The 25,745-nt window shown below is 53.6% G+C and overlaps 12 protein-coding genes across 12 annotated transcripts; 6 read left to right on the top strand and 6 right to left on the bottom strand.

The window, feature by feature from the left end:
- Nucleotides 1-10: 10 nt before the first annotated feature.
- AB675_6690 (putative MFS-type transporter) lies at nt 11-2,014 on the top strand (the record flags this gene model as incomplete). Its single annotated transcript, XM_018146998.1, has 7 exons — nt 11-414; nt 530-605; nt 655-1,190; nt 1,259-1,292; nt 1,345-1,644; nt 1,715-1,835; nt 1,893-2,014. 7 exons carry the CDS (start codon nt 11-13, stop codon nt 2,012-2,014), a joined length of 1,593 nt encoding a protein of 530 aa, XP_018003488.1.
- Nucleotides 2,015-2,482: 468 nt separating this feature from the next.
- AB675_6689 (uncharacterized protein) lies at nt 2,483-2,989 on the top strand (the record flags this gene model as incomplete). The annotated part of the gene is made up of 1 exon (XM_018146997.1): nt 2,483-2,989. One exon carries the CDS (start codon nt 2,483-2,485, stop codon nt 2,987-2,989), a length of 507 nt encoding a protein of 168 aa, XP_018003468.1.
- Nucleotides 2,990-3,814: 825 nt separating this feature from the next.
- On the bottom strand, nt 3,815-5,952 carry AB675_6688 (Glycerol-3-phosphate dehydrogenase, mitochondrial; the record flags this gene model as incomplete). The annotated part of the gene is made up of 2 exons (XM_018146996.1): nt 3,815-5,224; nt 5,257-5,952. The coding sequence occupies 2 exons, from the start codon at nt 5,950-5,952 to the stop codon at nt 3,815-3,817; spliced, it is 2,106 nt and encodes a 701-aa protein (XP_018003511.1).
- A 1,238-nt stretch (nt 5,953-7,190) lies between these two features.
- On the bottom strand, nt 7,191-8,386 carry AB675_6687 (uncharacterized protein; the record flags this gene model as incomplete). The annotated part of the gene is made up of 5 exons (XM_018146995.1): nt 7,191-7,358; nt 7,410-7,526; nt 7,574-7,856; nt 7,907-7,996; nt 8,046-8,386. 5 exons carry the CDS (start codon nt 8,384-8,386, stop codon nt 7,191-7,193), a joined length of 999 nt encoding a protein of 332 aa, XP_018003395.1.
- Nucleotides 8,387-9,996: 1,610 nt separating this feature from the next.
- On the top strand, nt 9,997-11,720 carry AB675_6686 (Glycerol kinase; the record flags this gene model as incomplete). The annotated part of the gene is made up of 4 exons (XM_018146994.1): nt 9,997-10,068; nt 10,115-10,457; nt 10,548-11,389; nt 11,478-11,720. 4 exons carry the CDS (start codon nt 9,997-9,999, stop codon nt 11,718-11,720), a joined length of 1,500 nt encoding a protein of 499 aa, XP_018003130.1.
- A 787-nt stretch (nt 11,721-12,507) lies between these two features.
- AB675_6685 (uncharacterized protein) lies at nt 12,508-15,266 on the top strand (the record flags this gene model as incomplete). Its single annotated transcript, XM_018146993.1, has 3 exons — nt 12,508-12,596; nt 12,641-12,665; nt 12,765-15,266. 3 exons carry the CDS (start codon nt 12,508-12,510, stop codon nt 15,264-15,266), a joined length of 2,616 nt encoding a protein of 871 aa, XP_018003265.1.
- A 268-nt stretch (nt 15,267-15,534) lies between these two features.
- Nucleotides 15,535-17,105, bottom strand: AB675_6684 (uncharacterized protein; the record flags this gene model as incomplete). The annotated part of the gene is made up of 6 exons (XM_018146992.1): nt 15,535-16,387; nt 16,462-16,535; nt 16,606-16,748; nt 16,812-16,889; nt 16,952-17,017; nt 17,075-17,105. The coding sequence occupies 6 exons, from the start codon at nt 17,103-17,105 to the stop codon at nt 15,535-15,537; spliced, it is 1,245 nt and encodes a 414-aa protein (XP_018003336.1).
- Nucleotides 17,106-17,132: 27 nt separating this feature from the next.
- On the top strand, nt 17,133-17,576 carry AB675_6683 (uncharacterized protein; the record flags this gene model as incomplete). Its single annotated transcript, XM_018146991.1, has 1 exon — nt 17,133-17,576. One exon carries the CDS (start codon nt 17,133-17,135, stop codon nt 17,574-17,576), a length of 444 nt encoding a protein of 147 aa, XP_018003129.1.
- A 57-nt stretch (nt 17,577-17,633) lies between these two features.
- Nucleotides 17,634-18,311, bottom strand: AB675_6682 (uncharacterized protein; the record flags this gene model as incomplete). Its single annotated transcript, XM_018146990.1, has 1 exon — nt 17,634-18,311. One exon carries the CDS (start codon nt 18,309-18,311, stop codon nt 17,634-17,636), a length of 678 nt encoding a protein of 225 aa, XP_018003207.1.
- A 73-nt stretch (nt 18,312-18,384) lies between these two features.
- AB675_6681 (Glucan 1,3-beta-glucosidase) lies at nt 18,385-21,225 on the bottom strand (the record flags this gene model as incomplete). Its single annotated transcript, XM_018146989.1, has 6 exons — nt 18,385-18,910; nt 18,956-19,331; nt 19,558-19,761; nt 19,809-20,870; nt 20,919-21,164; nt 21,192-21,225. The coding sequence occupies 6 exons, from the start codon at nt 21,223-21,225 to the stop codon at nt 18,385-18,387; spliced, it is 2,448 nt and encodes an 815-aa protein (XP_018003522.1).
- Nucleotides 21,226-21,682: 457 nt separating this feature from the next.
- On the top strand, nt 21,683-24,386 carry AB675_6680 (Sphingoid long-chain base transporter RSB1; the record flags this gene model as incomplete). Its single annotated transcript, XM_018146988.1, has 3 exons — nt 21,683-21,799; nt 23,115-23,943; nt 24,001-24,386. 3 exons carry the CDS (start codon nt 21,683-21,685, stop codon nt 24,384-24,386), a joined length of 1,332 nt encoding a protein of 443 aa, XP_018003594.1.
- A 401-nt stretch (nt 24,387-24,787) lies between these two features.
- Nucleotides 24,788-25,342, bottom strand: AB675_6679 (uncharacterized protein; the record flags this gene model as incomplete). The annotated part of the gene is made up of 2 exons (XM_018146986.1): nt 24,788-25,014; nt 25,105-25,342. The coding sequence occupies 2 exons, from the start codon at nt 25,340-25,342 to the stop codon at nt 24,788-24,790; spliced, it is 465 nt and encodes a 154-aa protein (XP_018003581.1).
- Between the last annotated feature and the right edge of the window lie 403 nt (nt 25,343-25,745).

The following is a 25,745-nucleotide window of genomic DNA, read 5'->3' as shown; positions in this document are numbered from 1 at the left end:
GAGCTTCAACATGGCAGACCACGACCCAACCAACACCGACAAGAAATCCGAGCCGGGTCAACATGTTCGACCCATCGGCGAGGTTCCAATCTACAATGACCTCGAACGCACCGAGTCGCCACACATTTCCGTCGGCGATATCCTGAAGGGAACTGCCATCACTCCTCTCACCACTTTCGAGAAGAAGGCTGCTCTGATCAACGCCGAGTTCGATAAGTTCGGTCTCGGAAAGTACCAGATCTGCATCTGGTTTCTTTGCGGTTTCGGCTATTTCCTGGATCTCGCATGGGCACAGGGCGTTGGCTTGATTGCGACAGCAGTCTACCAGGAGATGAACGTCCCGGATGCACGAACTGCAGACATCTGGAGTTGCGCAAATGCTGGTTTGGCTCTCGGCGCTTTCAGTTGGGGAATGTGAGTAACTCATGGCGTTTGATCACCGTCGTTGCGGATCGGTAGATCAAAATTGCTACACGTACTCTGGCATCAGCCACTTTTGGCAGGGGACAAATGCTGACCTATTCTTCAGTCTCGTCGATATCATCGGCCGACGATGGGCTTTCAACCTGACATGCTTGATCACATCGGTCTTCGGTCTGCTTTTGGTGAGCCACTGAACACTCATGAGCCGAGCAGAACTGACTTACCTCACAGGCTGCCCCGAAGAACAACTATGGCGCGATCTGCGGTATCTACCTTCTGGCCTGTATTGGCCTTGGCGGCAACATTCCCATCGATGCCACCATCGCGCTTGAGTTCCTGCCGCAGAACCGTCGCAACCTGGTCACGCTGCTGTCATTGTGGCAGCCTGTCGGCGTCGTCGTAGCCAGCGGCATCGCTTATGGTACGGCCGCCAAGTGGCGTTGCAACCCAGAGCTGCCTGCTTGCTCGGCTGTCGGCTCTGGCGAAGCTTGCTGCACAGTCTCCAGCAACATGGGTTGGCGTTACGAGGTGATCGTCCTGGGACTGATGACCTTGACGGTCTTCTTCCTGCGCTTCTTCGTCTTCCGTTTCCACGAGTCGCCGAAGTTTCTGCTCAGCAAGGGCCGCGAGGCTGAAGCCATTGAAGTTTTGCACAAGATTGCAAAGTTCAACAAGGCACCTCCTCCGACGTTGACAGTCGAGCATTTCCAGGCTATCGATGAGATGGAATCCAACGCCAGTCGCATCGACCAGCCAGCGACTGCCAAGTCAGTGGTCAAGAACTTCTTCTACAGCTTCAAGCATATGAAGCGGCTCTTTACAAACAGGTTGCAAGCGCTCATCTTCTGCCTTCTGGCGATCGCTACATGGTAAGTAGCTGAAGGCTCCTTTTACGCTGAGCCACAACTGACTCAAGAACAGGGTGATTACTGGTCCTTCAACTTGGCAGGTGCATACTTGCCGATTGTCCTCCTCCGCCACAATGTCTCGTCAGGCACTGGAACCGTTGAAGATACGTACCGACAGTACGTATACATCTACCTGCCAGGAATCATCGGCGCAGTCCTTGGCTTGTTCTCCGTCCAGCTACCACTGGTCGGTCGCAAGTGGTCGCTGGTATTCTCTGCCGCTATGCAAGGTCTGTCCATGGCGTTGTACACTCAGGTCCGGACCACGGCTGGATACGTGGGCTTGAATGCTTTGGAGTACATTATGCAGACGGTAAGCCATTCTCCGAACACCATAACACGATCAGCAGTGTTCGTGCGACAGAAGCTGACTTGCCGGCCAGTACTTCAACGCCGTCCTTTACGCATCTGCGCCAGAGCTGTTCGATACAGCATATAGAGGCAGCGCCACGGGCATGTTGTCATGCCTGGGCAGAATTGCTGGCATTGTCGCACCTTTCGCTGGTGAGTACTCAAGGACTCACGGGAGCTTGGAATGAGCATCAGCTGACAATTATATAGGTGCGGAATATCTTGGCGACAAGAGCAGCGGCATTCTTTGGCTTGCTGCAGGAGGTATCTGGGTGTCGGCGTTCATCCTGGTGTTCCTGCCCGTCGAGATGCGAAACCGCCAGATGTTCTAAGCTCGAAGCCCGATGAACTCAAGCAACCAGCAACGTCACATATAGAAAGTTGTGGTCTCACCCCAGCTTTCGAACAGATGATCAGAATTGAAAGAAACATTTTTTTGAATCGACGTTTCTAAGCAGATGACCTGGCTCACGTGCATTCGTCCTGTTCTTTCAGCCACAGTATTGACATTTCATGACAGAGCTACGTTTCGTGAGCAGCCCTTCAGCTCTATCTTGGCGATGACCTGGCAAGATGTGTCTGGCTCACGAGTAGTAGATTCCCGATCCGCTCCGCTCACGACTCCATCTCTGCCATGACAAGCCATCAACAGAACACTTCTGAGAACCAACCCAGCGCAAAGCTTGAGCACATTCCGCATTATTGAGGTGCTCAACTTTTCCTTGACATCCCCTGTTCTCATCGCTCTTGATATCACTACATCACTCATACAGGTCCAAAAATTCCTCTCAACCAGGAAGATGAAGCTCAGCGCCCTCCTCGTCGGCGCTCTGGCCCTCGCGCCTTTAGCTTGCGCCTCGCCTGTATCTACGGACGGTGGCCTCAGCAAACGCTGTGCCCCAGAAGACACAGATGGAGGCTCCCACAGCAGCCACTGTCACCACCCTACGCCCACCGTGAACGAGAAGTCCAGCACGACTGTCCACTCTCACGACCATCATCATCACCACAACAACAACACTACCACGTCAACCACTAGGTTCTGGGGAAAACCCTGGACGCCGAAATGGTCACCCGTTGACGAAACCACAACGAGCGAGGTTGATAGCACCAGTGCCACGTCGTCGACCATCAGCTACGGGAAGCTGCAGACAACATCACCGGAAGAAGAAATGCTTCCATACGAACTCACACAAATGGCGCCGAGTACGACTCCCACACCGACTACCTCTACGGCTGACACTCAGTCAATTTACCCGCGGAGGTCGGAGTCGACGTCGTTCTACGTCACACCCGGAATGGGTTGATACAGTCCGACCTGTGGCCTTGGTTATACAACGCCCTGTACGTACACTATTACCTCCGCTGGAGCCTGCGGTGCTTTCAGCCACAGGAAGTACATGTCGGTGCCCCGTGTGTGGACTTCGACCTATACTCAGCCGGATTTCACGATCTTCACTCCCTCACCGGCAGGACCTACACACTTTATAACGACTTGGGATGAACTGGGACGCCCGCTCCCCACTTGAAGGTCACACGGCCTAGGTGCACTGGAGATTGTATTGGTGAGTCGTTGATGACTTGTTGGGACGACGAGCAGAAGGTCCTGCTATTGTACCAGCTGTCAGCTGCGTGCGGGATCCAGAAACGAGATGGAATCAGGGACATCGACACATTGCTTGCTGTTCAGAATTTGTGATCTGCTTGGAAGGTCGATACCGTAGTTCAGTAGGAAGGAGTGAACAATCCTTGAGGCACCCAAAAAGCGCAACGGCTGGAGGTTATTCCGCAGCGCTGGCTGTTAGGAAGGTTTGCTCAGCCGCGGCTTCCTCAACTCGTACCTGTTCACAAGCCTTCAGCTAGGAGCGCGACGCATACTTGACAGTGTGGAACCTTGAGGGATCATCACGTGAAGGTAGATCAGCTGACAACACTTTGAAGAGTACCTCGGAATGACATGTGCTCTTCATGTGGAAAAGACCTGCTGCAACTCTTGTCTGATTGAAAGACCTCCTAAGGTTGTAAAATGATGCTTCGCTATGCTATATGCCCGCCTGAGGAATGCTGTAGATTCCTGTAGCATTCAAACCATGTCATGAAGTCGTTACAAAACACATCGCGCTCTTGACCGATCAAGAGCTGACGACCACAGTCGAGGCCGTTGCTGCCACCGGCATATCGACCGTCACAGGGGCTATGGTGAGAGGCTCGTTGTCGATAGTGATTTCGGCAGCCTTCGTCTGCGGAATGGGCCTTTTTGACGGCAGCGTTTTTTGGCCCGCCCTTTCCGCAAGCACATCGTCCATTGTCAAGTCCCACCTGCTTTGGTCGAGACCCATACTTCGCAGGTAGAACATGGTATCACGCCACTCTTTCTCGACACGATTCTCGCTCCAGCCCAACGCCTGGCTCATGCGCTGTACCACGACAGGTAGGCAGCTCACGGCTTCCTCAACATCCAGAAATGACAGCCGTGTGCGGCGTGCCAGGAAGTCTGTGGCGGTTTCGGTGTACTCATTCTCGATGGCGTAGTCGACTTCACCGTGTACGAAGGGATACTTTGGCGTGAGCTTCTCGGCAGTGTTGTATTGCGAGGCGACGATCCAAGCTCGATCACCGTAGGACCTTGCAAGATGCATTGCAGTCTCAGGAGTGAGAGTATCTGGATAGGCACGCACCAGGTCGATGTGCAGGAAAGGATGGTACCCGTGCGCGCCGATGACAGGGAGTTCATGTGTGGCGCACGTACCGTCCAAGGTCTGAGGTTTGGTGTAGCCTACGCCGGCAATCTGGGGAATCTGTGCAGGAGTGAATGCGCGTGGGTTGAGTGAGAAGGCCTCTATGGCGGCGTCTACCGCGTCCTCGCTCATCTGTCGGTATGTAGTCCACTTGCCGCCGGCGCAGGTCAGGAGGCCCGAGGGCGAGACAGTGATGAGATGGTTGCGGACGAGGGATTCGGTGTTGGTCGAGTTTGGATCGCGCATGAGAGGCCTAATGCCTGACCATGCAGCCAGGACGTCAGATCGCTGCAAGTTGATTGATGGTGAGAGATGTTTCGAGACCTCCTTGAGGATGAATGAGATGTCTGATTCCTTGGCACTTGGAGTATCTGTGACTTTGCACGCAGTGTCGGTCGTGCCTGCCACAATGTTGCCCTCCCATGGTAGCAGGAACATCACGCGTCCGTCGGATGTCGAGGCGTCCAGCAGACCGATGTTGTTCTGAGGACCGAAATGCCGAGGCAGCACGACGTGCACGCCTTCAGCTGGCGAGACTAGTTCTTTTCGCTTGGGGTCATCCATATGCTCGATTGCGTCAACGAAAGGACCAGCTGCGTTTATAACGCCTCTGGCTCGGATGGTGAAATTCGAGGAAGACGCGGCGTCCTCGCCGGCAGTATCCGACAACAGGTCTCTGACTTTGGCGCCACAGATCCTGCCCGACTTGTCCTTTTCGAGACCTGTGACTTCCATGTGGTTGACTGTTGTAGCTCCATACAATGCAGCCGTCAACGCTAAGCTGACGTTCATGCGAGCATCGTTCTGTTGTCCGTCGTAATACACCAAGCTCCCACCAGATCATCTTTGAGCATTGGAAACGTTTCCAAGGCTCGTTTCCTGCTTAGGAAGTAAGAGCTCTCTAGGCCCTGGGATCCCGCCAAAAGATCGTAGGCTTTGGTACCGGCCCAGAAGTATGGCGCCTGCCACCACTTCTGGATCGGTAGAAGTATTGGGAGACTCGACGCAAGGTGAGGTGCGTTGTTTAAGAAGGACTTTCGTTCTCTCAGGGCCTCTTTCACCAAACTGTATTGTCCATAGTCCAAGTTCCAGACTGCCTTCTCGAGGTATCTCACTCCTCCGTGGACGAGCTTGGTGGACTTAGACGACGTGCCTGAGGCGAAGTCATCCCTTTCGACCAGGGCGACTTTGAGTCCTCGAGTGGCTGCATCAAGTGCAATTCCAGTCCCAGTAGCACCGCCTCCGATGATCAGAAGATCGTAGATGGTGTCGTTCTGTGTCGACGAGGGTGACAATGACGCATCTGTGCTGGACGATCTGCGCAGATCTGCTATCTGTTGTGTTCTTGATTTGACCTTGGGAAATGTGGGTGGTATTATGTCCCCGTTGGGCTTCCTTCTCAAGGCCGTCTGTTGTAGAGAGTTTTGTTTCTGGCTGTCCGTGGTTTTGATTGACAGTAAGAAAGCTGAGCCACCTGTGGCCGTGACCAGCGAGGTCCAGCCAAGCGATTTGAGGATCACCCTACGCGACATGTTTTGAGCACTAAGCGGCCGTCTCCTTCGTGCGACGTCTGTTGTTGACCAGGTATATGTACGGCAGAGGTAGGGTGGGGGCACGCCGCGATGGTACTTCGGTTAGAGGTTGCAGTGGTGAGTATAAGCGGGTATTTGAAGACTATCGCTGTCACGAAAGAGTGCGGAGCCGCAGCAGATCTATATATCCCAAAGGCCAACGAAGAGCGTGACCGACGGCTCTGAGATATATTCGGGCGACGATGGAGACACAAGAGATGGAGACTCACCCGCAAAACGACTTACAGGTAGGAGTTCAATAAACAGTGTAGAGTTGGGTAGCGCTCAGCTTGGGAGACCGAGGAGCGAAAGCCTCCACATGCGAAGGCGATGAGATCGAGCTCATAGCTGTCTCTCCATACTTTGGTCGTCTTTGGGCCGAGCGCATGCGCATGTGATGGGAAATTGTGTGCAAATGAAACGCAGCAATCACGAAAGTGCTGATGCGATGGCATGGGATTGTGGTTCAAAACCCCGAAACTACCGACGCTGCTTCTCGGTGAACGTAGACCGATCGTCGCCGAGCAGAATCCGAGAAGTGGATATCGCCGCACCGGCCACCCCGGGGTAAAAAATCAAAATTGAGCTACATGCGAACTCTGCTGTTCCGCACTGTCCGCAGTGGGTTCACCATCTCGGTCTCGTCGGCAACGATGCCAGCATAGGGGCGCCAGCGAATGGAAGCGTAATTGATTCCTGGAGGCAATGAGGCCCCAGATTCAACTCCTCACCCCAGCAGGAAGGGCACTGGAGTCTCCTGAAACCCTACCCTAAAGGTGCAAAAGCTGACGACGGCGGAGACTCGAAGAATGCAATTTGGTCAAGATCATATCTCGGCCATCCAAGCATTTGGTGGACTGGTACAAACAGTCAACTGCACCAAAGCTGCTTCAAGCAGAGGCATTTACAGAAAATTGAGCATTGCATGGCTTGAAATGAGTGCTATGTAGCGACTACTCTGCTTTCTGATCGCGTTGATGATGAGTGCTGTGCTCTGTGGCAGAATTTTATGCCGAATCCCAAACTCCATTGCTGCTGCGTGATCGAAGCTCATTCCAATGTCCTTGTCCCAAAAAGCCTGGTTCTCATGCAAAAGCGAGTAATTGCTCCTCTTGCTCCACCACCGTAGTTGGCGTCTGTCCGACAAGACCTTGCGTCTCTGTGTTCGATGTTTCCATTTGAGTGTCCGGTCCGCTCGTTCAGACGTACAGCTCGCTAGCAGTGTTCGACCAGGTCGACCGCGTGGGCTTGATGAAACGCTTGAGTCCCATCCACGGAGTGTTGATAGGTGAGTCTCCTGTGAATAGGAAGACATCATACAACCATCCACCGAACATGCAGCCAAAGAAGGGTGCAACCATTGGAATCTGCAGCTATCATTAGTGTGGGCGCCAAAGGATCATACTCAAGACACATACCCAGAAGTAGTAGCCGCCAGCACTCCAGACCTCATGACCATATCCGATCATGTATGACACAAGACGAGGGCCAAAGTCACGGGCCAGGTTGATAGCATAGCCGGTTTCCCAACCAAACTAGAGTACATGTTAGCTTGATCCACCACTCTAGAACAGAGACTTACGCAAGCGCCAATACCAAAGATGATGAAGAACAATCCAAGGGGTGTAAGGTTTCCTGCACCGATGTTTCCGTCGTCCTTGAGTGCGTAAATGCAGAACATCAAAATAGTTGAGGCGATGAACTCGGAGAAGAACATGCCAGTTCTGGTCATAAATTCGGCTGGGTAGGTGCAGAAGATGCCGGCTGTGGAGGTCGCCCCGCCAACGGTCCTGATGTCAGGACCGCCCTCGAATTGATCAATGGCGGATTTGTAGTTGCCATACACCACCGCCGAGGCAGCCATGCTCCCAGAATCTGAGCAATCATGTAGATGGGGAATTTTCTCCATGGGAACTTTCGGAAGACACAGTTGGCGAAAGTGACTGCTGGGTTGATGTGGGCGCCGGAGATGCCAGAAGCATAGACACCTAGCATGACACCAATACTAGAGCTTGTGTCAGCGAATGCCACCAGAAGATGGAGGTTACACTTACCCCCAGCCCCACGAAATTGATTGGTAGTCACCCTTCTTGCCATCGGACAGGACAACTTGAGCAACCACACCGTCACCGAACAGGATCAGGATGAAGACACCGAAGAACTCTGAAAAGGGCTCTCGCAGCGTGCGTCTTGTCCGAGCCCACCACAAGTCCGGCCGCGAAGGCACGGCATCCTCCTGTGGTATTTTGTGGTCAATGATAGGACCGTGTTCTGCATGTGGTGGCGGTTGCACCATTGCTGGTGGAGCAGGGGTAAAATCCTTGGATGAGGAGTCAGACATCTCGCCGGCTTTCTCAGAGTGATGAGTTGAGGCGTATTGAGGTTCGATGCCCATCTTAAGTTGGAAAAATCCTTATTGGCAAACTGCTCGAAGCGTTGCCAGAGAAGGAATAATCAATAATCGTGGGGAAGTATGTCGACGCGGGGAGAGTGATGACTGGGGAACGAGATATGTTATATAGAGCTATAGACGAAGGCCTCAAAGAGGAGGCACTCCTTGTCAGCACCACCTCGGGGTTGCTCACCGAAGAACCTGTCGTGAAAGAAGACTTGTATGACTCCACACGTCAAGAACGTTTGACAGAACCAGCCAATGGAGGTTTAGGCTATGCGGCCTTTGAGGGCCTCTAATGTTCTCGGCCACTAAGACGGAAAGCATCTTAAAGGCAGATCCTTGACAATGGCGCAAGTGCCTTGCAGTCCGACCAGCCGCATCTGCTCCGAAGGAGTCTAGAGACGCACGCTATAGTCGATCTGAACACGTTAACAAGCCATGAGAGACACTTTCGGTCGACGGGGACCAGGTCGAATCACCAGGATAATTGCGAGACCGAAATCAGATTGCGGAGGTGGGCGGAAGCACATACGAATTCTGAATCACATGATTTACAACTCTTGTGTCCAAGAATCCATTCCACACAGACTGTGAATGCGCCATCAGGCCGCGTAGTGCCTTATGACCAGACGTTGGAAGTGCTGACAAGCGGAAGGTGTCTTGCAGGCTTATGGGTCAAGCTGACTGAGGGGCTTGGATTTACGCAATGGATTCCAACAGAAAGAGTTCGACGCAGCTTCCACAACTGCTAGGGCGAAGAGACAGCTTCGCAGTGCTGAATGCCAGGGCGGCGAGGGCAGGTTACATCGCATAAAATGAGCTGTGAAGATTGAGTAATCGTAGCCGTCGCGTGGCAATTCGAGGGGAAGGCACGAGGTCAGTTTGGGGCAAGACTGGGGGAGTAGCTCGGGGGCTTCTAAACACCGACATTCAGGCTTTCCAGAGCCTGGAGAATTGAATGCTGCTGAATAGAGTTCTTCAGCATGCGCTACGGCCAAGATTCTTGGTCTCACGTTCGCATGTGGCCAGATGGAGCTCCCCATGGAGGGTATCCGACCACACGGTACTTCGACCGACGACATGGCAAACTCCATACATGTTCCCCATGACCTGCAGCGTCTTCGTCGCGGTCAAACGTTCGGCGCGCCATGTGGCTGGGACCTTCGTACATGGACTACCGAGTTGCCGAACCTCGCGAACGCTCCTCGGCACCCCCCACCAACGGTGGTCCTTAGCTTCAGATTGACTCCATCTTATACAGGTCGATTTAACGAAGTAGTCACTTGTCAGTCTACACGTGGAATTTAGTGGATTGCGGTTCGGTGTTTAAAAGCTGCGGTACCGAGTATCTCTGATGATGGCTCGCACATCAACGCCGAGGTAGGTGACGCTTAGCGAGTTAGCTGGATGCACTATGAGGCCAGGCCAGGTCGAGGTCGCGTGGTCACTGGGGACTCCACGTTGCTCCAGACAATTGAGCCGGGGAACTGAGTGAACGTGTCTGAATACAAAATGGACGCGTCGCCGCTCAAGGCCGAGGAATCATACTCAAGGCTCATTGCATCTTGTAACGTTCCGTTATTCTTGACACACGTGTTTCGAGTCCAGCCATGGGATCTGTAGCAGAAAGCTTCGTCGGCAGCATAGACCAGGGCACCACGTCCTCCAGGTTTCTCATTTTTGTATGGCAGCACCACTTACCGAGTGCTTCTTTGCTGACAATGGCAGAACAAACGAGGCGATCCAGTAGCATCTCATCAGATCGAGTTCAAGCAGATATATCCGCAGCCAGGATGGCATGAACATGATCCTTTGGAGATTGTATCGTCTGTGGAACAGTGCATCGATGGCGCGGTTGCGGCCTTCGAGCAGCAGGGCCACGCAGTCAACAGCATCAGATCAGTGGGTATCACGAACCAGCGAGAGACCACTGTTGTCTGGGACAAGGTCACCGGCCAGCCACTATACAATGCCATCGTGTGGACGGATACAAGGACACAGCTCATGGTTAGGAAGCTGAAGGAGAGACTTGGAGCCGATAAGTTGCAGGACCTGTGCGGTCTACCACTGTGTAAGTCGCGTCGTGCGCAGATTTGTCTCGGATACAATACCACGTCCAGTCCTGTACTACTTTCCTCAGCAAGGCTAACAGAGTCTGCAGCAACGTACCCCTCCGTAGGAAAGCTACTGTGGTTTCTCGAGAACGTACCTGCCGCTAAAGAATCATACGAGAAGGGCAATCTCTGCTTCGGCACCATCGACACCTGGCTTGTCTATCGGCTCAACGGAGGCGCACAGAAGAACGTCTTCGTGACCGACCCTAGCAACGCGTCTCGTACGATGTTCATGAACATTCACAACCTCAAGTACGACCCGTCTTTGATCGACTTCTTCAGGCTTGACTCAACGAAGGTAAACCTTCCTGAGATTATACCTTCCTCACACAAAACCAAGTATGGCTCGTTGGCATCTACGTTACTTGCTGGCGTGCCCATAACTGGCTGCTTGGGAGATCAATCTGCTGCCCTTGTTGGACAGAAGGGATTTACACCAGGGCTTGCGAAGAGCACGTACGGCACCGGCAGTTTCCTGCTTTACAATGTCGGCGAAAAGCCCGTCATCTCGACTCATGGTCTTCTGACCACCGTCGCCTTCGACTTTGGCGATTCGAAGCCCATGTATGCACTCGAGGGGTCCATTGCAGTGGCCGGGTCGTCCGTAAAGTTCATGGTCGATAACTTCGGATTCGCTGAGTCGTCTTCTAAAATCTCTGCTCTGGCCGAGACAGTAGAGGACAACGGTGGTGTTGTGTTCGTCACAGGCTTCAGCGGCCTCTTTGCTCCATACTGGATTGACGATGCAAGAGGCACTATCTTCGGAATTACAGCCTACACCAACCGAGGTCACATTGCTCGTGCGACCCTAGAGGCGACGTGCTTCCAGACAAAGGCCATCTTGGATGCGATGGAAAAGGACAGTAAGAAGGCTCTCACAGAGCTTGCTGTGGATGGCGGCATGAGCAATTCGGATCTCACGATGCAGGCAAGTTGCGAGCCCTTTACCATGCTAAGCAATGCTAACCTGACTGCAGATCCAATCGGACCTCATCGGCATTCCCGTCAAACGTCCCGCGATGCGCGAAACCACCGCCCTAGGTGCAGCTATCGCTGCTGGCCTGGCTGTGGGCGTTTGGAAGAGCATCGATGAGCTTTCGGAAGTCAACACACACGGCAGCACACAATTTAGACCCGCCATTCCGGCAGAGACTGCGAACAAGCGGTTTGCAAGGTGGACCAAGGCTGTTGAAATGAGCAGGGGTTGGTTGGGCGATTGAACCATGTTTCCTGACTGGAGGCAAGGCCGAGCCACGATCATGCTCATCGATTGAAAGGCAGGCGTCACTGGTTCGTACTTCGAAGCGTTTTTAGGTAGTTCACAGGTTGCGCTGAGCGTTAAATTCAATGGAAAGTGCGGTCAAGCAAATCGTGCCTCCCCATACCTTCGCCGTCTGCTCGCACACCAAACAAGCTTTGAATTTTCCTATGTATCAAATGTCCCTTTCCACCCTGGCGCCCTTGGGTGTGAGGATCAAATCTGTCACCAAGTTTTGGCTGTAGATTCCTTTTGTCCTCGAGTGCCAGGGTTGGAAGCCGATCCTCATCCCCATTGTGACCATCGAAAGTATTGAGCTGTACGCAAAGTCGAATCTGCCGATGCATTGGCCAGCTCACAAAGCAATCGGGCTTTCGCATTTTCTCTTCATACTACGCATTTGCTAGCAGCAGGTGACTGTCGGTAACGGACCTAGGCAGCTTGATGTGGGATTTTGACTTTTTCCCTCGTTGGGGTTGGCTCGGTCTCTGCACCCGAGTACCCGAGGTTGCCACGCTTACTGTTCGCGAAATGGACCTCCTCTTTGCTCGCCAGACTGTCAGCATGAACCACGTACCGCAATGCAGTTACGGAGTTCGAAACCTGGGGCAACAGATCATTCCATCCCCACAGAGCTCTGATTGCGGGTTAACATTTTCTCCTTCCGGAGTACGCTGGGCCAGCTATCTGTTGCAACGTTGATATCGGCAATGGCGGAGCAAAGGCAAGATTCTACAGCCATCGCCAACATGTCGGCATCGGACAGCGAGGCTGAGAATACCGACGACTCTCAGGGCTCGCGGAATCCCAAGAAGCGCAAGAGGAACCAGAAAATCTCGTAGGTTTGCCACCACGTGCTCGCTGCAGCTAATGACCCTGCAGATGTGAATTGTGCAAGGCTCGTAAGGTACGTGCTGTCCTCTGTTACAATACCTCGTGGCCCGACTGTTGAAATCCAGTGGCTCGCCTGTTGAGCTTTCTAACTCTTCATACTTACATTTTGTAGGTAAAATGCGACAGAGCAGAGCCGTCATGTGGCTGGTGTGCCAAGAACAGTCGCGTCTGCGTCTATCAGGAGAGAAAGAAACCCGGAATGCGCATTGCGTACGTTCATGAGCTCGAAGACAAAGTCAATCGCCTCGAGGCTGTATTGCATTCGCTTGGCCGGCGAGTTGAAGACCACATCCAGGAACACGAAGTCACGGTGAAAAAGCCGCCAGCTCCTTTTTCGACCCAGACAGGCTACACGCCGCATTCAGATGTTTCCCGCGAAGCTATATCGCAATCTACGGAGAGTCCTACCGCTGATTCTTCCTGGCAGTATGTCTCTAATCAGAGGGACCAGCATCGGCATCTGCCTGAGCCGATGTCAGTACGCTCAGTAATCGCTGATGGCTCGGAGTATCGCAATGGTCCTCGTCCGCGTTCCTACACTTCGTCCTCCTTAACTGCCAACAGATCTTTCTCCGTCGGTGAACAGGAATTGCCGCCATACGATCTGGTCTACAATCTGGTCGATCTATTCTTCAAACACATCAACCCGTGGTCCCCAATCCTGGATCGTAAGACTACTTTCAACGTGCTCTTTGGAGGATCTCGTTTGACAGAAGATGACCGAGTCCTTCTGAACGCTATAGTCGCAACAACGCTCCGCTTCTCGGCCGATGCTCGACTCACAGCAACATCGCGGAAGCAATACCATGACACAGCGAAAACCAAAGTACTTTTCCACTGCCTCGAGAACCCCTGCGTTAGCAGTATGCAAGCGCTAGCCATCCTCGCCATCGACACGATTGGCACATCGTCCTCATTGCAAGGAATGAATTTGCTGGCCTTTGTTTCCCGATCGATAGTGCAGCTCGGTCTCGGCAACGAATTGACTATGTACCTGGGTCAGCCTACCTACCAGACCGTGTCAAGCCATCACCTGGCATATCCACCACAGCCATCGTCGTGGATAGAAGAGGAAGGAAGACGGCGTCTGGTATGGATGTTATACATTCTGGACCGCTACACTACGCTCTCTACATCGTCAACCTTTACATTCCCGGATAATGATCTCCATTTGCGTCTTCCCTGTACTTACGATCTATTCTCACGCAACACATCCGTTTCAACTCGGTGGCCGCGGCCTCAGCTAAACTCTTCTGCGCAATACCCCATGCCTGACTCTATGAACATATCACCCGCGAACCTCGGCTCCTTCTCCTACCACTGCGAGGTTCTGACGATTCTCTCACGCATCCACGAATTCTTGTCTCGACCCGTCCCGCTTCATTCTGGGTCAGCAATGAACAATTGGCGTGCGACTTACCAACACATGGATGGCAGCCTTACCGAATGGCTGCACTCCTTGCCTGGAGAGTATGGCAAGATTTCACAGCTCTGTCACAGCGATCCTGGAAGCAAGATCTCGAACTGGATCATGCTACACGCCGCGTTCGTGCTTGCGGTTCTTCGTCTGCATAGCGTAGCAGCATATCCCGCGTCGACCTCGATGCATTTTCAGCCTTCGTTTAACGCTATGCAGCGCTGTCTTGGTGCTGTGGAATCGCTGCGGGAGATTGCTCAGGACACGATCAACAATTCCATGCTCGACCTCCTGGGCCCGCCTTTTGCCTTCAGTCTCTGGACGAGTGCACGCTTGCTCATCGTGGACGCTGCGACTAGGGACGGTGATGTCGACCCGAAGATTCGATTCTTCATATCTACACTCGAAGCCATGGGCCAGTACTGGCAGATCGCCCTGACCTACGCCAGGACGCTAGACCGCCTGGTACGAGAAGGCAGTGATGCCATGTCCATGGGCAATAACGTCCACTCCGTGTCAACTGTGACACCCTCAACCACAATGGCCACCATGACTCCATCGCCCAGTATCTCCACAGCCGCAAGCACTGGCTATAGCTTTCCCTTGAATAGAGACCCTCCGAGCACAAATCACCATCAACATCAACACACTTCGCATCCTTCCACCACTCCTTACACGAGCTCTGGCCTACACCCAAGTAGTCAACAGCCACGCTCATTCCGCGCAATGCGCAAGCGCAGCTACGAAATAGGTCGTTCTCTACACAGTCGACGTAGCGAGACTGGTGTTGGCAGTGGCCACTGGTGGACCGAGCCCAACTCCGCAACAACCACTGGCAGCCAGGTCATCATGCCGCAAGATGGCGAGGTCGAGTATCTCGACGTGTTCACTTTCTTTGACTACCCGAAAGTCCTTCCTCCTGAAGACGGTCCGATCTCCGGTCCGACCAGTGGCGAGGGCAGTCGAGAGGGAACTCGGACGCCTGGTGCAGGAGTACTTCATGTTGGACTGGCGCCTACAGGACAAAGCATGGCACAATCGATGACTAGCAGCAGTCACAGCGGGACATTTCCATCATCAGCCATTGGTGGTGCCGGCATATCCGTCACAGCGGGATCGAGTCGCGTCCAAAGTCCAGTGTTCGCGATGCCAGTGCGCGAGAGCGACTGGCTGGGGTTTCAACCGCCTCATGAATAAGTCGACGGGCAAAAGATTCGCTACTGTCGCTATAAGGCGCGGTCTGAAAGCTACTCGTAACATGACCATTTTTTCCACCTTCGCAGTGCAACCGCCTCGCGTCGCAGTCTCGCTTCCGCTTGCAATCAATCCGATAATCCCTTCACAGCAGAGTCTCTCGGCTGACAATGGATCCGCCAATCTTTTACAGAATCCGATGAGCAAATATAGAACCATCCCGGCGATCCGCACCGTCAGTTGTCCGACACTTCGCACCACGAGGTCTTCCTCAATTCCACGCGTTATTCGCAACATCGCCAGCCACTAGCATCCCATTGCCCCTTCTGTCCATCCCTCTCCCGCCCCAATCCATCTCCATCGCGCCATAGCCCGCAAGAATTCCCCTCTGCGCCAGCCTTGATCCGTCGATACCCTCTCTACGTTGACGTGCGCTCTCTTCATTCAGACTTCTAATCAACTGCTTCTGCTTCCTCACTCTCTCCTTCCGCTCCTGTTCCCTCTTCATCAAGATCCTTTCCTGGTCCGTGACGCCTCGTCGTTGCGGCCATGCAGCACCGTTCTTCGTGACACCACGCTTCGACTTACCGCCAGCGTCATGTTGGCTCTCATCATCGTCTACATCATCATCTCCAAACCGCTCCTCACTACTGGCGCTGCCATCACCAAACGTTCCTCCTGGCCCAAATCTTGCCGCCATCTCGTCTCCGTCCGCATCCACTCCTATGTATCCCAAATCGCGAGGATCTACGCTATCATCGATACCCTGTGAGCCGTCACTGCCATTGCGAGCCATGACCATGTTCAGACCACCACGAAGATAGCCCATTGCCTCGATGGCGAACCCTGGGCATTTGCCGTTGGCATCGCAGGGGACTTCTAGTGGGCAGCAGATTCCGGCGCTATTGCAGCATTGCCGGCAACCCGCTATTGCGAACTCGTCGCATTGCGTTTCGTTGGTATGGGTGCTGTTGGATAGCGTACCGTTGGTCAGAGTACTGTTGGGGAAGAGATAGGGCGCGCTCAGCGAGGTCTTGTTGCTGCCGTGCGTGGAATTGTCGCCCACAGTGCCGTTCTGCAGATCAGCATCAATCATGTAGTTTGGTCCCGCGGATGTCGCAGGGCTCGAGAGGTTAGCGGCAAGTTGGTCCATGACGCTAGATCGCCCATCCTCTGGGCTCCCGGGCCGCAATAAGACACCACCTCAATCACTGTCACAGTGGGTTCAGCCACGGTGTAGCCATCGGTTACGGTGAATGTGCCACTCCCGATCTGTACGGTATAGACCATTAGTAAATGAGCTCATACAGCAGTTCCAGGATCGCGCGGGAAGACAACTTACCAAGGTGCCGCACCCTTTGACACTGCCTGTCCCACTAATTTCACCGTTCGTCACGAATGAGATGTCTGTCCGTAAAACGCCGTTGATCGATGGCCATACTGTTCCGGTCCCGTTGAGGGTCGCCGTGCCGTTGCCTTGCCCACCTGTTCGAAGAGTCAGCGTGCGTCCAGATGACTTTGCACTGTCTCATTGAACGCCATACTCACATCCCGTGAAAGTAGCAGTCCCGACAAAGGTCCCAGTACCGGTCATGTACCCGCAGCCGATGAGGAGGTCAGCGCTTCCTATGGCAGTAGAGCATCAGTATCTGGCTTGTTGATTTCGCACTGGAAAGAGAGCGACCTACCACTCGCGGTGCCGGAGCTGGTAAACGGAAAGGGAACCATGTGGGGATACACGGTGCCAGAGCCGACTGTGCATGATGTTAGCCTGTCCTTCCACGAAAGCCGTGCTTCATTGACCTACCGACAGTACCACTTCCGCTCGTCACTGTTCCACATCCCGTGAGTACACCTCGCGAAGTTGGAATGCCCGACGAGCTAGACGTCACACTTCCTAGTAGACTTCCGCTGCTGAGAAGCGTCGAAGATGGTGTGATCACAGTCAGCACTGAGCTGGCCGACGTAGAGAAGGAACTGGAACCGGATGCCGAGGACGAAGTCAAAGACGCAGACAATGTGATTGTTGTGCTCGAGATGACAATGATGCTGTATGTCGAGGTAGTGACCAAGGAGTTCGACGTCGAAGGGAGAGACGACCGCGTTGATGCTGACGACAAGGAGCTCCTTTGCGAGGTTGACGAGCTGGTTCCTGCTAGAGTGGCGTTACCAGCAGCAGAGGCAGATGAGGTCCGACTGAGTGACGATGTCGGAGTTAGAGTCGAGCTGGACGCGGTGAACGTCGACACAGTGAAGTTGTTCGTAAAGGTCGTAGTCGTGGCGAAGACACCAGTACTGAAGGTGGGACTGTAGGTGGTTGTTGCATTTGGAGGGCATGTGCTTACGCAGCAGGGAAGAGTGACGGGTATATCATTCGATAGAACGCCAGTGTATGTCGATGGGAGGCAGTAGATGACTGAATCTTGAGGTCCGAAGACACCCTGTAAAGCCTTGGTCACTTTCTGCGTACACGCGCGCTGGAGTCGTGCTTACCGTCGAAGTAAATGCTGTGGGACTGTTGGTGCACCTGCTCGCTGCATCGCAGTCTTTGCATGTTGGGAAGATTGGAGGGTCTTCTGCAAACACACCGCGCTTGAAGACTCCCTTTCCTATCTTGAGGCCCTTCTGCTTGTCGGTGTAGTAGATGCTATAGAAGATCTCGTGATGGCCCTCGGGTGCTTCGGTAATTGATGCAAGCGCCGTTTCCAGGGACGTTGGATTCCATGCTATGGCCTGGGTAGGTTCAAGCAGCTCGCTGAGAGGCGCGTATGAGCCAGCTCCATCGTGCAGGCCGTAGTGAGTCAGCGAGCCAGCATCATAGTATGCTTGCGACCAGGCACAGAACAGCAGCAAGAGTAGCCAGTCCATCATTGCGAGCAAGACCGCATACCCGTCGCATTCTGCTAGGAAGACCTCATCTATCGTGAAGACGAAGTCCGGTAATCTTGCTGACGCGTCTGATCTTGGGTTCGCGTACACAGAGAGAAGCACGGATCGCATAATAGTCTGAGTAGGGAGGAGCTCCCGCACGTACCAGTTCTTGGACATTCCTCTAAACAACTTGCAGAATGTCTCCACGGCGGTCTGTTGGACTACAGGAGACGCGCATCCTTCACCACTCTTACTGTTTACCAGCGATCTCCATAAGTATAGCCGCCTGGAGATATGTCCCTTTGTTGGCTTGCTGGGGCACAATTGGCGTATCGTCCCAGCTTATCATGTTCTCTCCACCCTTGGTAGCCAAACCCCACAGCCAGATATCGTTGCAATTTGTGAACTGGTTCATACTCTGCTGGCAGAGTTCTAGAGGGACCGCACTGGTGCCCAAGCAGTCAGAACTCCAGTCGTTGAAGAACATGTAGCCGCCGCTGCCGTAGTTGTAGATGTTCGATGAGTTGACGAATCGCATTCCCCACGTCCTGGCGCAGTTGTCTTGGGTACAACTGGTAAAGACTGGATCGTGATACTGAGCGTTTGTGGTATAAGGCAGTGGCGCCTTCGGATTGCCCTGGTAGTAAGCCGTCTCATGCTGATTGACGCCCATCCAAGTATTCCTGTTGTTCACAAACTGATAGCTGTACATGACCGAGTGTTCGGATGCCGTACCCCAGAGCCAATTCGGCCCATCACCCTCGATGAGGAAGCCACTGTATGTCTGTTAGTCGCGTCATTGAATAAGGTTACCTGCCTACCGTCCGTTGAAAACATATATCTGATCTCTAGGATTGTTGACGCCAGCGATCAGGTCCAACTGGTGATCGGACACCCAGCCCCACACGTTCTCCATAAAGATATTCGCTTGTGGCGTGACGTGTAGCAAGAGGAATGATCCTGCACATTTGGTATACTTCTCGTCGGTGACCGGCACGCCTGGCGTCTTGCGGCATAGCGGATTTACGATGTCCGTGCCGAGGGTACCGCCAATTCGATAGTGAGCATCCCACATGCCAGCACCACCTGGAGTCGCTTGCTTGATGTTCCATTCGACTAGTATAGCTCCTGGACACGGGCCTTGCGTTTCGAACACGATGTCAGAGATCTCGACAGATCCTATGTCTCCAGGATTGCCTAGTTCACCGATGGGATTAGCCTGGACCAAGGAATCATGATATCCAGGGAAATGACCATGAAACGAGGTTCTGGATAGATAGGGCAAAATGGGAAGACACCCTGCCCGAAAGAACAAGAGGAGATGTGTGGAGAGAGCATCACAAGTCCATCTGGCCCAGGTGTCACATCAAAGATGTTACCTTGGTCCCAATAGTTCGGGCTTGCGGGAGAGAAAAGAACGTACCTATTCTCCACATGGGCTGCGGGTTTGACTGATCTCCAAAGAATGGCCCTTGAGACATAATGATCGCCCACAGCTCGCCAACGATCTTCGTGTCCTTCGAAATCTGTATTGTCTTTCGCGCGATATATGCACCCTTGTCGAAATAGGCGATTTTGCCTTGTGCCGCAGCTTTATCGAAGAATGCTTGCATCGCATCACTATCGTCTGCAAGAGTTAGTCGTCGACGGATGTGCCTGGAATTCCTGACTGACCTGCCACACCGTCACCAACCAAACCTTCGGCTTTCGCGCTGAGAAAATCGTTCGCAGTCTTGTCTTCGTATTGTGGTCGGGGCCTTCCTACCCATCTACCAACAGAATCTGTAAGTCCGGCAGGCCTGGCGATCGGAGCGAGCAGCCTCTGTACCGTGACTTCTTCGGCGCTGCGGCGGTAGTTTGTATTGTTTTGCACAGTACACGATGTTGTATTGAAAAACGTCTGGTTCTGTGCCTGCCCCGCAATGGTCCACACGTTACCTTGCACCCACAATGGGATGTTTTGACGGCCGGGAAGAATGACATTGCCGTTGACTGTGTCGGTGCTGTCTGCCATGGCGATCGAAGAACCCGTCATATCGACACGATCGAGCGTCAGCGATCCTGCAATTGGGGGATTACTTCTACCAGCCTTGTATTTCGACAGAACTCCATACGTGGCTGAGATTGTACTGTCGACTATTAATGTGACGTGCGTGGTTCCACCGAACGAGCCTCCATTCGTGAAATCGAACCCGATCTGGACATTGGTGATGTTCATTCTTGCAAAGAGCCAGGTCCAGCCAAAGATCATCTTCACACCCGTCCAAGCGCCGTCGATACTGATATCCCGCACCGTGAATTGTTGGCTACCCAGACTCATGGCTGAGTTGCCTCCGTGAATGATAACGTTCGAGAACCAGCCTCCGGAACCATTTTCCATGTTGATACCCACTTGCGTGTTAGCGGTATTCTGAGTTCCATCGGTATTCTTTCCAGGCTTCAAGAATATTTCGATGTTCTGCATGCTGGTGGCTTGTGCTACTTGCCAATGAATCGCAACCCCGTCGTTCGGACCGTTCCTCAAATCGAACTTGAAGTTGCGGATCTGTCGATAAAAGTTGTTCTGATTGTCCCACCACGTCAATCCCGCTCCTCCAAAGCCCGGGATGTACATGTTGGCATCAAACATTGCAACCCCGAGTACCGTGTCGTTGGCGGGAGCGGAAGGAGTATTGGTAGCTCTGGCGTAGGTATATAGTCTATCCATAATGATGGTCGGAGGGTTGATAGCATCTCCTTCGATGGGTTAGCAGAAGGTAGGGCACACGTCTCTGGTACACATACCAATCATTTGTGTCATATACCACATTACAATGGGTCGATTGATCAAATAGTTCCCCGGTGGGAAGTACACAAGCGCTGGCTGAATTGTCGAGGAACTGCAGTCCTGGCCACCATTGTCTCCGGGAGGGTTTGTCCTGGCTGTGCCGCCACCGCAGCGCGTAGAGTTCCCATGGGGCTTCACGCCCACAGTTCCGGGGGCGGCGACTGCGTTGTTGATAGCAGTGGTATCATCCGTGACCCCGTCCCCTGTCAGACATTAGTTTAGACGCTGACTCGCACGGCCTGCCAGACTTGCCAACTGCGCCATAGTCTTTCACGTTTCGAAACACCGGGTAGCCGTCGTCTGGTCGAAAAGCGACTTTACCACGCCTTTGGATATCCTGCATCCAGTAGTTTTGTCCTTCGACCCTGCTGCAGCACTCGAGCACGAGAACGCACAAAACCGACAGCCACGTCGACCACTTCATCTTGACAGATCACCTTGCCAAACGAATGGATGGGTCAATCCAGAATTGTTCAACTGTTGCAGCTTGATGAAGGTCATGGAGCGCGTAGACTGGACCGCCATTTGCGGTGGTCCGAGTTGCACGGATGAGGAATGCAAATCTGCAGAGAAATGTCGCGATCATCCGTGCGTTCATACATGACCAGCCTCTTGCCTCGAGGATTGTAGAAGCTCTTGCGCAAGCACGACAAGTTGTTACAGTACCGCCGCCACCATGAGACTCGCAAACGCCGTTCTCTCGATGATACTTTGCATCACCATGACCCTGGCGCAGGAACAGAACGTTTTTGCGCAGGATCCACCAAGTCAAGATGAGCAGCCTCAACAGCACAATGATGAGTGGCCTCAAGAGCTCAGTGAGGATGTGGGCACCTCGGTAAGTCTCCATCGCAGAAGAAAACCATTAGTGTTGCGCAGAGATATGTCGCTTCGCTGCCAGAGATGACCCATCCTGTCCACTACCATCTCGTTGTTGATTGACATGTATCGTCAAGACCTGCTGACCACTGGGCGTACAGTATGTTTCACGGATTGCAACTCCTGGATGAACTTACTAACCCATCAAAGGCTCATCTGTCCGGTTGGACAGTGGTGCGCCAAAAGCAAAGCTTGCTGCCTCCTAGATTGCGTCGACGACGTCTGTCCTGAGCCTTGTCCGTACGGATATCGCGGGGTGGGGACCGGACAGTGCATCATGAAGCGCCGCATCATGGGCGGCGAGGAGGAGATCCAGGTGTAGAAGCGGCTTTTGTCGGCGCTGAGCGCAGCAGGACCTCAACACTCATGTCACCTTACGGCACATGTCATCGTCAACATGGATTGCGTCGCTGCGATGATGCAGAGTCTCGGTCCGGACATGAAGGTCCGCTCGCGGAACAACATTGAAGTCAGTGAAGGAAAGAGAGGTGGCCTTACACACGTGTGTTTTGGCTTTTCGGCGGGCGGCATTTTCTTGGCGCGTCACCTGTATCAATCATCTCATCGTATTTCGTGTTGTTACAGGCACCGCGTTTTAATATTAGGAAGTCCTATACGAGTTCGACTTTCTGCCTCCCAGGTTGAATGTTCAGTTCGCAGTGCAGCGCCTCTGCGCGACTTTTTGGTCGACGAACCTGACGTCGTTACCAAGCTCGACTGCTCCAGAAACGCTGCGGCCGTCATGTTGGCGTTGTCTGCGGCAAGTGTCTGATGCCTCTCATCTTCTTCCGTCTAGGCTGAGGACCATGTACCACTGAGCCAGAACTCAGCAGACAGCTAATGGGCACTAGTATCTACCATGATGGCAAATCTCAAACTGACTGACCCCGAACGCCGCTGATAAGGCCAACAGCTGTTGTAGTAGCTCGAAGACTGACATAGAGTTTGCGGCTGGAATGTTCATGAGACTTTAGCTGGCAACGGAGCACACCTACGCCTCGCGCTACCTGGCAACCACTACGAAATGCTACATCTGTCACAACGGCAATGCTGTACTCGTTGCTCGTATGGAAGTGCTGCGGACATGGCTGGTGTCGACTCACCATGGCTTTGGCTGAACAGCTCTGCGCCGGAGTACAAAGGCCCCGTCGCGCCTGGGGGCTAGGTCTCCCATGCTCGCAACTTGGTTTCGTCCTCATACCACGACCTGCTGTTTGTGATAGCTAGACCCTGTTGTATTTCCTTCGCCTGCTTTCACTGTTAAGAGATCGCAGGTAAATCCCCTGACAGCTCCGGGTTTCCAAAGTCCCTATAAAAACCACCACTATGTTCCAGCTCGACCTCCGGCGCGAGCACGAATTCACCTCCTACGAATGCGCCCACACCGATTGGTGCATCGAACTCCACGGCTACCTCGACTACCTGCCAGCTTGGCCGCCAATATCACCTTCCTCGCCATCTTCGGCCTCTTCTTTCTCACCCACGCCTTCCTCGGCATCCACTACCGCATCTACTCCTACATGCTTGCCGTCCTCTTCGGCGTTGCCCTCGAGTGTATCGGCTACGGTGGGCGGATCGGGATGTACTACGACGTGTTTGCGGAGAAGAACTTCGTACTGTACCTGGTTGGGCTTACCATCGGGCCAGCGTTCTTCTCAGCGGCGGTGTATCTGTGCATCGGGCGCATCATCAGGGTTTATGAGGCTAGTGAGGGTGCGTTGACGTTCTTGAAACCGAAGACGATCACGCTGGGGTTTATCTGTTGTGACATGATCAGTCTGGTCCTGCAGGCTGCTGGGGGCGGGCTCGCGAGTGCAGCGAAGACGGAGGGGGCAAGGCAGAAGGGGGTGAATGTCATGATTTCTGGACTGTCCACGCAAGTGGTGGCAACTACGGTGTTTTGCTGTGTTTGCATGCATTTGATGTGGAATGTCAAGCAGGGCCGGCCGGAGATGGTGAACAGAGAGTCGGAGGCATTCAGGAGAACGAGCCGGTTCAGGATGTTTCTGGTCGCCATCGGTGTCGCAACAATCACGATACTGATCCGGTGTATCTTCCGTGTTGCAGAGTTGAGTAAGGGCTTCAAAAGCAAGTTGGCGAATGGTAAGTTGTCGTCCTGGCGTTCACTCCGTACTGGCCACCATCACTAACGACTCCCAGACGAGACTATGTTCGAGGTTTGGGACACAACAATGATGATCATTTGCGTTGCTGCCCTTATGGCTGCCCACCCAGGTCTGACTCTGGGTCATGCCCGCTGGAAGGAAGGTGCGATGCAGCACCCCTTCTGGAGATCTCAAAGAAGTCACGAGCAGCAGGGTCGCGAAATGCCTGCTGGTTTCACAGCCGCCGAAACCGTGCCCATCGGTACTGCCATCACCACTGACTGCCCTGAGCTGGAGAAAGTGCCGACAGTGGCCGATGAGGAAGCTGCCGAGTCTGTTCGTGGAAGCGCTTCGAGCGAGAGAAGCATCATAGTGGCCGAGGGGCGGGCGGAGGAACGGGCCAAGGAACGGGTCCAGGGCTATAGGGGACTCTGGCCATAGTTGAAAATTGAGGATGCCAACTTGTCAAGCTGTTCGGACAAGAAATGAGCGTTTTTTCTCCATCCTTCCACGTTACCTCAACTCACGCTAACTTTCTCACAGCGACCTCCCTGGTAGTAAAATTGATGATGGATGGATTCTACGACTTGAGGCTCAAGTGAGGCTCCTCCCAAACTTCCTGGCTTGATCTTCGAGACAGTCCTAGCCCTCAGAGCCCGCCCTGACTCGAAAACTTGAGGTTCAACTGACCCACTGAAAACGCTCAGTTTATGCCCGAACAGCCTGCTTGTTTCTATAAGCTCTTGACACCCAAATTTTCACCAAGCGGGCTTCTTCGAAAATCAGTTCCCTCGTTCCTGCCCTGCCAGACATCCGACCATCGTACCCATCAAGCCTTGCAATCACTCCTTCTTACTCCCGCCCCATCCCTCCAAGTTCTCAACAACAGGCACGCCCCCAGGCGCCCTCACAATAACCCACACCGCCTCATCATCACCATCATTTACCTCCTGATGCTCTCTGAACGCCGGGATCAGAGCCCAGTCGCCCTTCCTCATCTCCACCCTCTCCTCCTTGCCTGTCTCTCCATTCCATACGATAGCGCCTTTGCTCCCGCTAACGCAGTAGACTACAGTATCTGAGTTCGCGACCATTGGTCAGCTTGACCCAGAAGCTTGGGCTATCACGGAGGATGGCATAGGGGGCAAAAATGACTCACCCTGCTCCCCATGATGGTGCACAGCAGAAGACGAATGCGGCTGTGCCCTCATCAGGGTGCCGCAAATCGACGGCGACAGGTTGACAATGGCACTCTGCCGGATCATGCCAGCGGTCTGGCCGGTCGTGGCTTCCGAGACAGACGAGGCTGGAGTGTGATGCACCGGACGTGGGTTGGCGCGCTCGTTGTTGGGGCCGTCGTCGGTGAGCTGGAGGGGAGCTTCGGTGTCGAGCGTCATAATGTTCTGGTGTGGGATCGTGTTGGGTAGTCCGGGAAGGGGTGTCGTGGTGAGATGTTTGGTTGCTGAGGATGTGGAACGGGCTTACGGATATGCTTGCTAGTGTTGCCTGCGACTATCAGGAGGGTGCTCAATGGCAGCTGATTCCGCAAAGGCGATAGTGAGCGAACTGGGCTGTCCGCACGGAGTCCGTCGAGTTGCGCAAAGTGATGGATAGGTCCCCTCTGCTACGAGTCGTTGCTCACCACGGTATGGTCGGCAGTCGGGCTGCCCTACAAGGCGGCACGTCATCGCTGCATATATGTGTGCGGAGTAGCAGACGAGAAAGCATAATCGAGCATCGGTGTCGAGTCGTCGTACGAGTGCAAAATTCAGCAGTTGTCTTCCAGGCTAGTGCAGCCGG

The sequence above is a fragment of the Cyphellophora attinorum genome (genome assembly GCF_001299255.1).
Source record: "Cyphellophora attinorum strain CBS 131958 chromosome Unknown Contig5, whole genome shotgun sequence".
NCBI lineage: Eukaryota > Fungi > Ascomycota > Eurotiomycetes > Chaetothyriales > Cyphellophoraceae > Cyphellophora > Cyphellophora attinorum.
This window is presented reverse-complemented; position numbering and strand designations above follow the sequence as displayed.